Source organism: Ceratosolen solmsi, unplaced genomic scaffold, assembly GCF_000503995.2.
Source record: "Ceratosolen solmsi marchali unplaced genomic scaffold, CerSol_1.0 scaffold11, whole genome shotgun sequence".
In the NCBI taxonomy this organism is placed as follows: domain Eukaryota; kingdom Metazoa; phylum Arthropoda; class Insecta; order Hymenoptera; family Agaonidae; genus Ceratosolen; species Ceratosolen solmsi.
This window is the reverse complement of record NW_011948416.1, coordinates 8,574,951-8,588,099: the sequence shown is the minus strand read 5'-3', so window position 1 is coordinate 8,588,099 and position 13,149 is coordinate 8,574,951. Positions and strand designations below refer to the sequence as shown.

Genomic DNA, 13,149 nt, shown 5'->3' with positions numbered 1-13,149 from the left:
CGATACCATTGAACGATAGAGACGGTACCAGAAATCCATGCCAAAATCCTCGAGACTTCTGGTTCACGGGTTGTCCAGATCCGCGTTATCGGTAGCCTCTTTGTACGAGATCAGACGTAGGCAACATCCGCCGCACAATTGTAGACTCAGGGTAAAGATAAGAGAGCTGAAAAGTCTGGGAGACCGTACAAGAGCGGGAGACGTTGGTATCGATTCCTCGCCGCGCTCGCGTTTCTCCCAACGTTCTCGAATTACATGCCACAGGGAGACAGAGCGACACAGAGAGGGATAGAGAGACAGAGAGACAGAGAGAGAGAGAGAGTGAGAGAGAGAGAGAGAGAGTGAGCGAGAGTGAGTGAATGAGCGAGTGACGCCGAGGGCCGACTCAGCCGGGGCATGCGAGAGACGACGTATGCAGTCTCTGCGAGATATGTGTCTTCGTGGTGACCCGCCCGCACCTCCGAGAGAAAGACTTTCCCACTCGGCGCTTAGTATTTGTCGGGTAGCAAGAAGGAAGGTGAACGAAGCGAGGCTCGACTGCACGACTTCACAGCATGTGGTGAGTACCAGGTAGCGACGATCCAACGTCCGGCGCGAACTCGATTCGGCTGGCTGTGTAGTGGTCGGGGGGAAATGGCCGGGAAATTTGGGCGGAAACGTTTGACCGAGGGATACTCGCGACTGTGATAATTCAATAACTTCAAGGACTTGCTGATGGAATGTTGGCTTAAAACGAAATAATTTGTCGCGTTGGTAATGGGACCGATGCCACCGGGGGAGAACGAACGGCCTTTGCTTGACATTTCCAGCGCGTCTTCCCGTACGATGGCTTACATTGCTTCCACGAAGGGCTTGGGTGTGTGCGCGCGCGCGGGACAGTACGTGAGCTGTCGATCGCCTGAGTATGCGTGTGCGTGTGCGTGTACGCGAGTGCGGGTAGGTTAGCGATCTATGGATGGGCTCATCCATACTGTTTATCCATGACTGCGCGAAGGGTTAAATAGGTAAGCCTCGTAACGATTATGTTGACGCTGGAGAGGGGCAGGAATTATTAGAGGGAGAGGGGGGGGTGGGGTGGAGATGGGGACGGGAGAGGTGTGAACGAATTATTCAAAAAGGAAGGGAAGTGCGCGTCCGAAAATAGAGACGTATTTGTGTCGTGACGATAGTTTTATATCGACAAGTCTTTTTCAATCTGTGAAATTTTTGAAATTTTCGGAGTTTACACTTTGACAGCACAAAAGTGCGTGAATTGTATGGAATAAAGAAACTTTACCAACGATAGTTCGCGAAAAATCCAACTTTAAGTTATACGCGTGGCATTAAATGTTTTTATACAATAAAATCGTAGATAAGTCATAATTTTATTTACTGCGTGCGAATTTTTTACGTTTTCCTAATTAAGTAAAAAACATAAAAAAAAAAATAGAAAACAAGCTTTTCCTTAACCTGAAATTTATAATAAATATTGCCTACCGTTCAACTGGATTACGATTATAACTAAATCACCACGATAGATACATAATCTTCAAACTTCCTTTTCATTCGTGAGATTATCGTGTTAAATAATTATTGAATTTCGTTCGAACGATAATTAATTATATTATATTATATCCACGGGGCAAAATTAAATTAAGACTTAACTTTGGAACATTCGACGCACAATATTCAATGATAGAGCAATAATGTTGAGAGAAACAATTAACAAATTCGTGCCAACTAACGGATGGATATTAAATAATAATCTAGAGGATATATGAAAGAGATGGAACACGATGGGAATGTCCCATTAAATTGAATAACGCATAATCGTACCCGCAATTATCTAATAGAGAATAAAATAAAAATAATAATGCATTTATTCTAAAGCGCTCGTGCCACGATAAAATAACGAATTGCCATTATTAAACGCGAATGGCCTTAGCGACACCTCACGGATGCAATATTGATATTTAAGAAAAAAAAAGAAAAATCAACCTTCAAATTACTATTAGTCGTTCGAGCTATTATTTCTTCACGTTATCGCAGATTATATTTAAAAATAATGCAGTTGTTTAATTCATTAACTTACGCTTACGTTTTACGACAATGCATGAATACTGAAGTTGACAAATAAAATTATTGGCTGCTATTGGAATGCACGGTGCACCGTGCATTTAAAATACATCTTAGCTTCTCATAATCTTGGCACCTGCGCAATTATCTCATTGTTCTCGTTACGCGAGCTACTTTTATTGCTTTCGCTAAACTTGAGGTAGTGCACTACAGCTTAAGTAGCCACGTGTGCAGGTGGTTTGTTGAGCGAAAGCCCCGTAGCGCACAACAGCCGCCAAACTCGGATGTCTCGAAACAATAAACTTATTCCCTATAAAATCTTTTATCAAATTATTCTCTCTCTTTCTCTACTTGCTTGCGTTAAAAAGAAAAAAAAAACTAAGATATTGTGCAGCCTACATCTATCCGAGCGCCCTTTCTCCAATACTTTCAAGCATATTACAATGTAACATTAACCAAATCTTAAGCATCAATTTGAAATATATATATATATATATATATATATATATATATATCCATACATAGATGATTTGTACATTATAGATTCCTCTGCCTTTGTTGGCTCTTGCTTATGGACTCGGCTCTATACCTCCTCGAAACCTGTACAATTCGCCATGCGACAAACTCTATTAGCTTTCTTCCCTTTTTTTCCCCCCTTTTTTTTTTATACTTTTATTGTTATATCAAAATCTAAGCCATTAGTTCCCCTCCCATCGCAAAGTAGAGTACTCGTAACGAGGAAGCAACTGAATAATTGCCGATAGTACGCGCGCAATGTAATCATCATCGAGATCGACTTCGAAGGAGGCCGTGGTTGAACATGTTGGGAAAATGTATCGAGCAACTATTGCGTATTTCAGAGCGCGGGGCTCATTATTCTCGAGCAATGTCACAGGAAGTATCCTTTCCAAGCAACTTTTTACCATCCACATTTTTATCTAGCAACGTGAAAGATTAAACTTTTTTTTTCATTTTTAACACTAGTTCCACATACATTTTATTAAATAGTGTTGTTAGTGGAATTATCGTTACATTCAACATTAACAATTGAAAGTCACGGTGAATGAATGTTGTTGATGAATATTTAACAGGATTTGCCTCGTTCAATCGTAATAAATGAAAATTTTCCCAAATCTTGATCGTGGATTGGATGAGATCGTCGAGTAAGTAGTGAATTACCGATGTACGACCGCTCACACCATTATCCGTCGAGAGAGAATTAATTTCGTATTATTATTATGCGCTTTCAGCTGTCTCGCTTTTACATTGTTTATGCTCCGCAAGATTGCAGGATTTCAGATACTTTGTTGCAATTTGAGAGGCCATCGATTTAAAGTAAAATTTTGTCGCCCCTGTTTTTCTTTTTAAAATGATATATCCGTTTCAATTTTCGATTATCATTTAATTGTTAAATAGATGATGTGTCGCTACGCTACATCGGACAAATGGGGCGGTAGCAAAAATTTCAAAATCATGTTTTATAATTAAGGAATCGTATTGTTAAACAACGCGATCAATATTGTCGCTTGATGGGCAAAAAGGACTACGTAAGGGGCGCACCAAACGTTTATTTCAAGCATTAACGATAACTTTGAAACGCACGTGCCAAAGGCAAAGAAGAGACGTCCTACGCGCTCGAGACTTAATAATAATAATAATAATAATAACAATCATAACGATAATATTAAGAAGAAAGACGATGAGAATAATAGGATCTTACCTACAACGACAAAGAATCGCATCTTCCATTACCAAACCATTGCAGTACGTCGAAATAGCGAGTGAGACGGGTGAGGGAAAGAAAGAGGGGGGGGGGGGTTTGGAACGTGTATCGAATATCCACACTTTCCCGAGAACCGGATGATCCGGATTAATGACATTGAGGAGCGTAAGAGCGAGTCCCCGAACGAGGCGCGACGCGTTGTCAGCCCCAGAAGAAGCGTATCCTCCGCCCGAGTGCCGAGTGCCGGCCCAACGAGGACTCAGCGTATCCTGCTTACGGTGTGAAGGAATGCGGCTATGCGGCTATGCGGCCATCGGGGAAGCGAGCCGACAGCGGCACGACGAGCGCGAGGACGAGCGCCTCCTGAAGAAAGCGGCGAGGAGCGAGTGCGTGCCGTTAGCGGCCATTTACGGAAAGCCGGTGAAAGGCCGCGGATCCATCCATTGGGGCCCCGGTTTTTGCGGACCTGCCGGCGGCGAACATGTGACTCTCGCACAGTTCGTGCCCGATTGTCAGCGCAATCGAGTGCGTTTTCGGCGGCTCCACAGCCCGAGAGAGGATTTCGTAATCGACTCTGTCGTAGCTGCTCGGGATCGCGAGCGCGAGGGTAATGCCGGCAATCGGCGAGGGGCGAGGGGGTGCGTGTATAACTGTCGGACTCCTTATCGCTGCGTTTCGGTACAAGCTTGGTTGGAGATTGAAAGTGCGGCAGGGGCGGGGGCTGGGGCGGGTAGGACGAGATTGATGGTATGGCGCGCGAGCCGCATGCAGGGAGGAAGCGAACGCCTGCCACAGTCTTATCTTACGTGTTTGACACGAAAATCCTTAAGAGAGTCCGGCCATTGTGACAACCGAGGCCACGCATTGGCAAGATATTTGCAAATAAAACGATATAATCGTAGGACCGGAGGGAGTGATCGATGAGCTCGGTTATGGTACCGGTGAGGTGGTGGGGATGGATCGAGTGGCTAAATACGTCGATCGATAAAATTTAAATACGCGCGTCGCGCGCTAAAGTAATTCCGTAGCGCTGCGCTTTGAAGATAAGTGGAGTCGGTTAGTCATACGGCGACTGAAATCGAGCGAGTAAAATACAGGTGCGCGACTCGATTGTGCGTGTACGCGCACACGAAGCCAGCGTCAGTCAATCGTCGCCCGGGAAGCGTTTGGTGTACAGGAGTCGAATTAAAGGAGCTAATGTATCGAGTGCCGGGAGTATCGATCGCCAAGGAAGACGAGCGAAGAACCGAGGAGCGTTAGATTGACGAAAGCGAGCCGATGGTCATATCCGTGGGAGGGAGAGATGAGTACGACGGACGAACGGGCTGTCTGAGCGCGACCAAAGCAACGAAGTAATGGCATTCCGAATATTGAAGAATTTCGTGTAAGTGTTGCATTATCGATGGCATGTGTCGCTGCCTCGATGGTGGTTTGCCAATTTGCGTGCGATCGTCGGGTATCGTCGGGTTAGAGCTGCTTCATACCCGATCGTGAGTGGACTTTTATGGGCTTCGTTTGCCCTCTCTACGAGATGCGTTAAATTAGAATTGAAGTAAGTTCGATGACGACGCGGAGAAATGTTTTATTAATGCATGTAATTCTTAATCCAAGCACATGTTCATTTGGATAATGTTGATCGAGCTTGTGGCGACATCTGCGCGCTTTTCTACGACTCGCTGATTTTTTTTCGTGCCAATTGGTGGGTAGTGCACTCGCGTCTATATGGAAAACGAGGCTGTGAATGTCGGCTGGATATGACATTTTTTGTAAATAATATCGCAAGGAAATGAATAATAATAGGGGATCGCAAAGTGTGATTTAGTGAAATTATTTGTATAAATTGGTCGAGGATGATGCAAGGCGCCACGAATTGCTTTCTTATGTGACATGCGAGTGTTATTATCTCGTCTCTCTCTCTCTCTCTCTCTCTCTCTTTGATTTCATAATTTTACGAAACATTATGTAATGTAGATATCGCCCGTTTCGTATATAATTCCATTTGCTTTTTCGCGATCCACGCAATTACCATCTACGTATTTATCGTTAATTTTTTTCTCTAGCACTCTACGTCGCGGGCCCTCTGCAACAGTCATTTAATTAAAAATTAATTCACGATTATTACTACACGTGCTTTTATCGCGTGGATAAAAGTAAAGCAAAAAAAAACAAACAAAAAAAAAAAAAAACAAGAAAAAAAAAGAAATAATCGATGTTAAGGGCTAAATTAACGATCGTGCAAAAACAAAATATTGGTTTCCAGGTGTAACGGCGCGTAAAAGAGTGTGCGATTATTTTGCGGATATTCGCCAATATCACTCGACTTTGATTTTATAGGGAATATAAGATTAGCATCGAGTTAATATTAATGGCACAGCGTGAAATTGGCAAAGATTTAAAATATATTTTTCGACAGCTTGTTACTACAGATTCGACCGCGTTATACTCTCAATTGGAATGAAAAAAAAAAAAAAAAAAAACCAAATATTTACTCTCATATTTGATAAGATATACCATCGCATTCGTCATCGCAAGCGATCTATATCCTTGACACGGAGATGATACTTCTGTCAAAGTCTCATCTACACGATTCAAAGCGCACACGATATCGCACTACCACAATGGCATGTTTATCATAATAGGAATTCCATACTTTGATCGTGGCACGATGACAGTCGAATCAGCCGGACAGAGAAATCCAGTCACTAATAATGGCCTCGTCTATTTGTTAAACAGCGTTTAGCAGCTCGGCCGTCATGACCAATCCAAATAACCATTAGTTCGGATATACAATGAGGGGCTCCCAATCTCATCCTCCTCCTCCTCCTCCTCTCCCTCCATCTCATTCGCCGAGTAGGAAATCAATCACCGTCGACGGCACTGCCGAGATTCTCGACGCGTCTTCTTGCAACGCAACCGCGTCACGAAACTCCACCTCCACCAGGCCACGACGACTTCCAACAAATACCGCGTAATATTTCGCGATCCCGTCCGCCCCCGCGGCAACGCATTAATCGGGCACGCGTCATCATCGGCCGGAAGCCCGACGCATGCTTGTGCGCTTACGGCCAGCGGCTGTTTACTTAGAAACTCGCGAAGGATGCCGGCGAGTCAGAAGCGACTAGTCCGCACTCGGACAAGCGAGTGCGCGATTGGCATTTTAAAACGAGCAGTGCCGCTGTTGCTCTCGCGGCCGAGCTGTGACATCGGACGAGTCTTGAGTTCCCGGTGGGCGAGCCTTGGTTCAGCGGCAACGGCCCGAGCACGTGGTTTGTAAAGGCGAAGGACGGGACGGACGAATCGCTCCGTGCAACCGACACTTATCGCGGTGCAACGAGATGATCGCTCGACGCGACGCGACTTCATTCACGAGAAGTTTCCCTTCCGAATTATCCCTCTCCCCCTCCCCCTCTCGCTAAATTCGTGAGCATGTGAGCGCTATCTATTTATCTAGCTCTATAGTTAAACGTCTGTCTTTCGATCTATTAGTCCTACGTACATCTCTATCTACCTTTCCTTTCTATCACAATCATATACGAATAATACGTTGAAATGACTTTGTGTTTGGTATGTCACAAATTGTCCCGATTTATTTGAAATTTACATTGTTTATCGTCGCACAACTCGATGGACATTTTTATTTTGTTGGAAACGAAATAGAGCCTACGGCATGTATTACTAATCAATCTTCATTTCAATATTCATCAATGTTTGATTAGCTATAATTTATTGTAATTGCACATTGTATTATACTAATGAATTTTTGTTACTTTCAATGTTCAATTATTGGGCTAAAAAAAAATATGTGTATGAAAACAATGGTTTGATTAATACTTTTATTTTAATTTTTTAATGCCATACAACTCTATAAGCGGACAATTGGATAATAATACAATACGATAAAAAAAAAAAAAAAAAAAAACACTAAGGCAATTTTAACAAATTTGCACATATATCGCGATATTCATATAAGAGTTTATGCCTTCCTGCATTGAACTAATTATTAAATGCAAACGCTTTTATTTCTCCATTTTGATAAAGGATATATTCGTATTTCAATTGGGAATGTATTTTAAAAATTTAACAATCAGTAGGCGGCATTTTAAATCGACCTTTCCCCAGGCGAGTTTCAATTACTTCAATTCACGCCACTGTCACGCAAGTAAAAACCATCGAGATATCGGGAGCAACTGTCTTTCTTCAGACATATCAAATTGTCTTAATTTTCAATCGCGCAATAATAAACGAGCGAACGAGTCGTTTAATTATATAAACGTTCTCTTTCTTATGCGCGACTATGGCTGCGGGTGTCGTTGTCTTTGCCGCAAATACTCATAGAACAGCCCAAAGGAAAATAAAACGTTTAAGGTGTAGAGACAGACATTTGTTAAAATAATTAAATAATTTATGCTATGTATCAACGCTCGATATTACATTATAAAACAAAACAAAAAGTTTATTATCGGCAATAATAGGCGTTCGGTACAAAATAAATAGTGCGCGATAAATCTATCGTAAAAAAAAAAAAAAAAAAAAAAAAAAAAAAAAAAAAACGACATCAAACGCGTCACGCTCGCATTAACCAACGTATTACTAAGCAAATAAATTCGTTGATTTACTAACATGATTTTTCGCGCAATAAGGCATCCTTCTTTCACACACAGGGATGCCACATAAGCCATAACATACCATAAAGCATGAATTTTAAAAGCCAATGTTAATATTCGATTTTGTCCGCCCTCACAAAATGATTTACGTTCCATCCAATCATCGTTTCTTTTCTTTTTCTTTTATTCCCCTCCCCCTTCCACCTCTCGATTGTTTTATTTTAGCTTTTTCTTTCTCGTCTCTTTCAATTCCTCAAGACGGGCAAGCACGTCGCTCGAGAATTTGACGCAACAAAGCACTTTACGGGCAATTATTGAATAACTTGAAAAAAAAAACTCGATTTGTTAGCGTCGCTTTCTCTCAGCCGTAGCCAATAATAATCTAGCGAACGACGGCCATTGATTGATCGATCGATCCGACTCGAGATACTCGCAAATGCGCCTCGTTCCCAGGCTGTGCAGCAGCCTCAAAACAAAACATAAGAAAACCAAAAACAAAACAAACAAAAAAAAAACAAAAAAAAACAACAACAAAAAATTGAACTGGCTTTTGCGCGAAAACACATTTTATCAGCAAAAGTTCGAGTGACGCAATCCCTCGAGAAATAAAGAACGCAATAGCGCTTAAGCTTAAGCTTTGCGTCGCAATAATTGTCGTCGAGCTTTTAATAGTAATAGCTACGATCGGCTATTCGCAGAGTTCGATATAGGAGTTGGATCGCCCAGCAGCAGGCCGGAAGCAGAATGGCGCAGATGGGTGAGAGGACGCCCCTCGTCGACGCGACGATCAGCCTGACGACCAGGACGGCCTACGCCCTAGGACACGTTTTCAACGACCTCACCGCGGCCATGTGGTTCTCCTACACGCTGCTCTTTCTCCAGCGAGTGGCGCTACTCGAGCCCCTCACGGCCGGATGTTTCCTGCTCCTAGGTTAATTTATTCTCAGCTCCGGTCCCCGGGAAGCTAACTTACCCCGAGAATCCGCTTATCGCGATGACCGGTAGAGCAGCTTAGGACGACGACGAATGCGCGCGTGCCCGCGTGCCCGCGTACCCGCGTACCCGCGTACCCGCGTACCCACGTACCCACGCACCCACACACCCACGCACCCACGTACCCACGTATCCACGTAAGTGCGTGTGCGCGCGCGCGCGCGCGCAAGTATAAGCGTATAGAGAGTGCACGGACACATTCGCGGGACAAGGCGAATTTGATAATAAAGACGGTGGTTCGATAATACAAGTTCTCGGACGTTCTCGGTACAAAGTTCTTTCATTAAGCACAAGTATGCGAAGGAGCATCGAGAAAGGTTTTGCGTACCTTTGTGCGTAGTAATATTTTATCTGATAAAAAAAAAAAAAAAATGATGATTATTCGGAGATAGTATTAACATGTAAATTTAATTAAGGGGGCTTTATTCAAAGTGTTATTTCAAAGTGCGAATAACAAAACTGTTATTAAAGTAAGGTCCTTTACATGCAAAGGCTTGTAACACCGACATATCTAAAGAGATTATCTTACCGTTTCGTGTAATTCATAAATTATAAACAATCTCATTAAAAAAAAAAAAAAAATAAAAAAAAATATATATATATATATATCTTGCAGAACCCGTTTAAGAACTCGTTTAATGCTTAATATCGCCTGCAACATTTAAATTACAAATAGAAACTGCATATTATCCCATCCTACAAAACATACATCTATGTAATGCAGAACATAACACTAAACGGGATTATTGATCAATCTACGATTGTACATTATTATTGTGCTGCTCGATTTTTACGTTCTCTCAATGTACACAATCTTTTCCTGGGGGGAGGGGACTTAATCGCGTGAAATATATTCCGACGTCCAAGCAATATGCAAGGAGAACAGCCCGTCTCTCTCACTCTCTCTCTCTCTCACTCTCTCTCTCACTCTCTCACTCTCTCACTCTCTCTCTCTCTCTCTCTCTCTACCGTTAAAAAGACCTGCAAGAACAATTTTCAATCGTTACCTTACGATTCCCCATCATCTCGTGAACTTCCTTCCCATTTTCATTCCAAAGCAATCGCCAGGCTATAAAAACCATTAGATATCTCAATCCCAAGCAATGATTCGATTGCCCCGCACAGGCCAAGTGATCGACGCACTCATGACACCGGTCTTTGGAGTCCTGGTGGACAAGTACTCGAAGAAGAAGACGTGGCACGTAGTCGGCTCGATCATGGTCATTTTCTCCTTCCCTCCGATATTCGGGAGTTTCGTAAGGAACACGAGAAGCGCCGTCTCAATGTTCGTCTACGTTCTCAGCATCACGATCTTCCAGACCGGCTGGGCCGCCGTCCAGATATCTCACCTATCCATGATACCCGCCCTCACGAGCTCGTCCATCCTCAGGACCGAGCTCACGGCTATACGGTAAGTATAATTGACAATTCTCCCGCGCGTCAACCGGTAATGCAATCGACGAGGCAGCGCGAATTCGGGCCGGAATAACGAGATGATTATGTTAATTTGGATCGATAATAGCTGTCGCGAATTCGAAGCTCGAGGTGCATAATCACGGCATGCGGATCCCTTTCGTATTGTTATCACTCTTATTACGCGAGTTTCGCTTACGACTCGTTCCTCGGATCGACGCTGCTTCGAATACTAGACGCTGCCGAACATCGACCGGCTAATATTATTATTATATAAATGTGCGTATTATTATGTAAGAGAGCATGCGATGTGATGGGATGGCGATGGTCCATGGGCACGGCCCATTGCAAAGCCCATTGAATCGTAAACGAATGTCGTTAATTAAATAGCTCCCTCGAAGATGCTGCGTTAATCGCGCTTGTAAATGTAAAATGTGATCTAATCAAAATGTATAATATAGTGGTAAAGAAGAAAATCTGTAACAATACATAATCTCGAATTAATCGAATCATTGACATTTTATTTCAATTTTTATCGGACACTAAATTATTTACGACAGCTTTACAGCTACCTCGGCTCATAATTACGCATCTTTCATGGAAAAGCCGAAAATTTTACGATTATCCTTAGTGATCCGTTATTGCGTTAAGTTAATTCCATCGGTAGAAGACTTAACTCACAACCTATAATACATTACGCCCTAATAAGTTTTCTCGCGCTAGTAAGAACTTTCTCACCTCATCTTTCGAAAATCGAGCGTCGTAACGACATTTCCCAAACACACTCATTCCCGTATCCTCTACTCGCATCCTTCGCATCGCGTAGACAGGTGATAACGCCAACGTTGGTCAATCATCCCGAGAGCTCGAGAAATTGTAAAACTACATCGACACAGAGAAACGAACGACTCGTGCCTTTCAGGTATTCGGCTCAAGTGGGTGCAGCGGTTATCGTCTTCATCGTAACGTGGATCGTCCTGCCGAGCAGCGAGGAGTCAGGTGTGCGCCTCGGACCCACCGACAGCTTCAAATTTCGCGTGAGTATGGTCTCGTCCCGTTCGCCGCCGTCACTCCGCCTTTCGCCACGCAGACGAATTCGAGAACCGGGATCGTCACTTTCACCCTTGGCAGTGAAGTTGCTTGCTATCCACATTTTCCTAGATTTGATTATCGTATCGAATTGCGCGCGCGCGCGCGCGCGACGCGTGACCGATTTTGCCAAGCTTCTCCGTCTTTTCGTCCTTGCCATTAGTCTATGTAACTGGCTTCTATCCAAGTTCGCGGATATATATATATATATATATATATATATATATATATATACGCAATGACCTTGTTTCCAAAATAAAAACTGTATTTTATTTTATTTCGCATAAACCATTCCTTCCGCCGAAACAAAGTCAACGTAATCTTCAAGGGGACGCTTTTACACTATCGTTTATCGCGTTTTTATCGCGTCATTTCTCGCGCCTTACAAGTTACAAAATTGTTGTAATAAAGGGCGGGTTTATTATAGTGAAAAATAACAAAGAAAAGAGAAAAAAGAAAAGCGAAATTGAGTACTGCACTTATAAATGGCTGCGCATCTCATTCGCATTGATTATTTCCTGTAAGCCTTAATCTCCTTACCGCTTCTTTTTCCCGGATTTTTCTCAAGCTACTTTATTTTGCTTGCAACGAGGTTGCGCTCAGTTGCATTCTTGTTCTTCTTGAAATTACAGTAATCTACCGCGGCTTTCGTATGAATAATTTAATTGACGCGTCAGATGCTTAACAATGCGTTCGGGTCCGTAAGATGAGCCGAAACCTAATTCGTCAATGAGATCGTCTCCTGTCGATTTGAGGAAACACTCGGATCTAAATATTATTATCGTTCCGCTCGCTAATTTCACGATACACGAAAAGCATCGCGATGTTAAAAGATAATATTGTAAAAAAACGAAAAAAGCCGAGCGTACGGACACGAACGTGGTGTGATTATCCTTCATACAGATGCAATGTTTCGCTTCTAATGAAATTGGCGCTTAAAAATATTGGATTTCAAAGAGCCGTAAAGATATTCCATTAATTAATTAATTAATTAATTAAGCAATTGTTGAGACACCTGGTGTTAATATGGTCAAAGTGTCATAATTGTCTCCTCGCGGCGCAATAACCGCGGCTAAACAATCCGCCCGATTGGCTTTTCTATCGCAATACGAAGATTAACATGAATAATCGCGATTTTCGTGGAAGACGGACAATCTCCTCGGATCGTCAGAACGTACATCGATTACAGGCCAAAAAATTCAATGCCCACGCGTTCGCGGCTTTATCAAAGTTTGTTTGGGGGAGGGGGAAGATAGATAGATAGATAGATAG

General features: G+C 42.8%; 1 protein-coding gene across 4 annotated transcripts in view; it reads left to right on the top strand.

Annotated features, from left to right (window-relative positions):
* The first annotated feature begins 369 nt into the window (after positions 1-369).
* The window catches only part of LOC105359272 (major facilitator superfamily domain-containing protein 12), a 35,693-nt gene continuing 22,913 nt past the window's right edge, over positions 370-13,149 (top strand). Inside the window, exons 1-4 of one of the 4 annotated variants that reach the window (XM_011495821.1) lie at positions 370-559; positions 9,081-9,313; positions 10,501-10,786; positions 11,711-11,825. In XM_011495821.1, the coding sequence (XP_011494123.1) occupies positions 9,127-9,313; positions 10,501-10,786; positions 11,711-11,825 (588 nt within the window). In that variant the 5' untranslated portion in view covers positions 370-559; positions 9,081-9,126. Of the gene's footprint in view, positions 560-4,730; positions 5,163-5,314; positions 5,331-6,984; positions 7,045-9,080; positions 9,314-10,500; positions 10,787-11,710; positions 11,826-13,149 lie in introns of those variants that run through there. The other 3 variants (XM_011495824.1, XM_011495823.1, XM_011495822.1) reach the window with 3 other exon arrangements.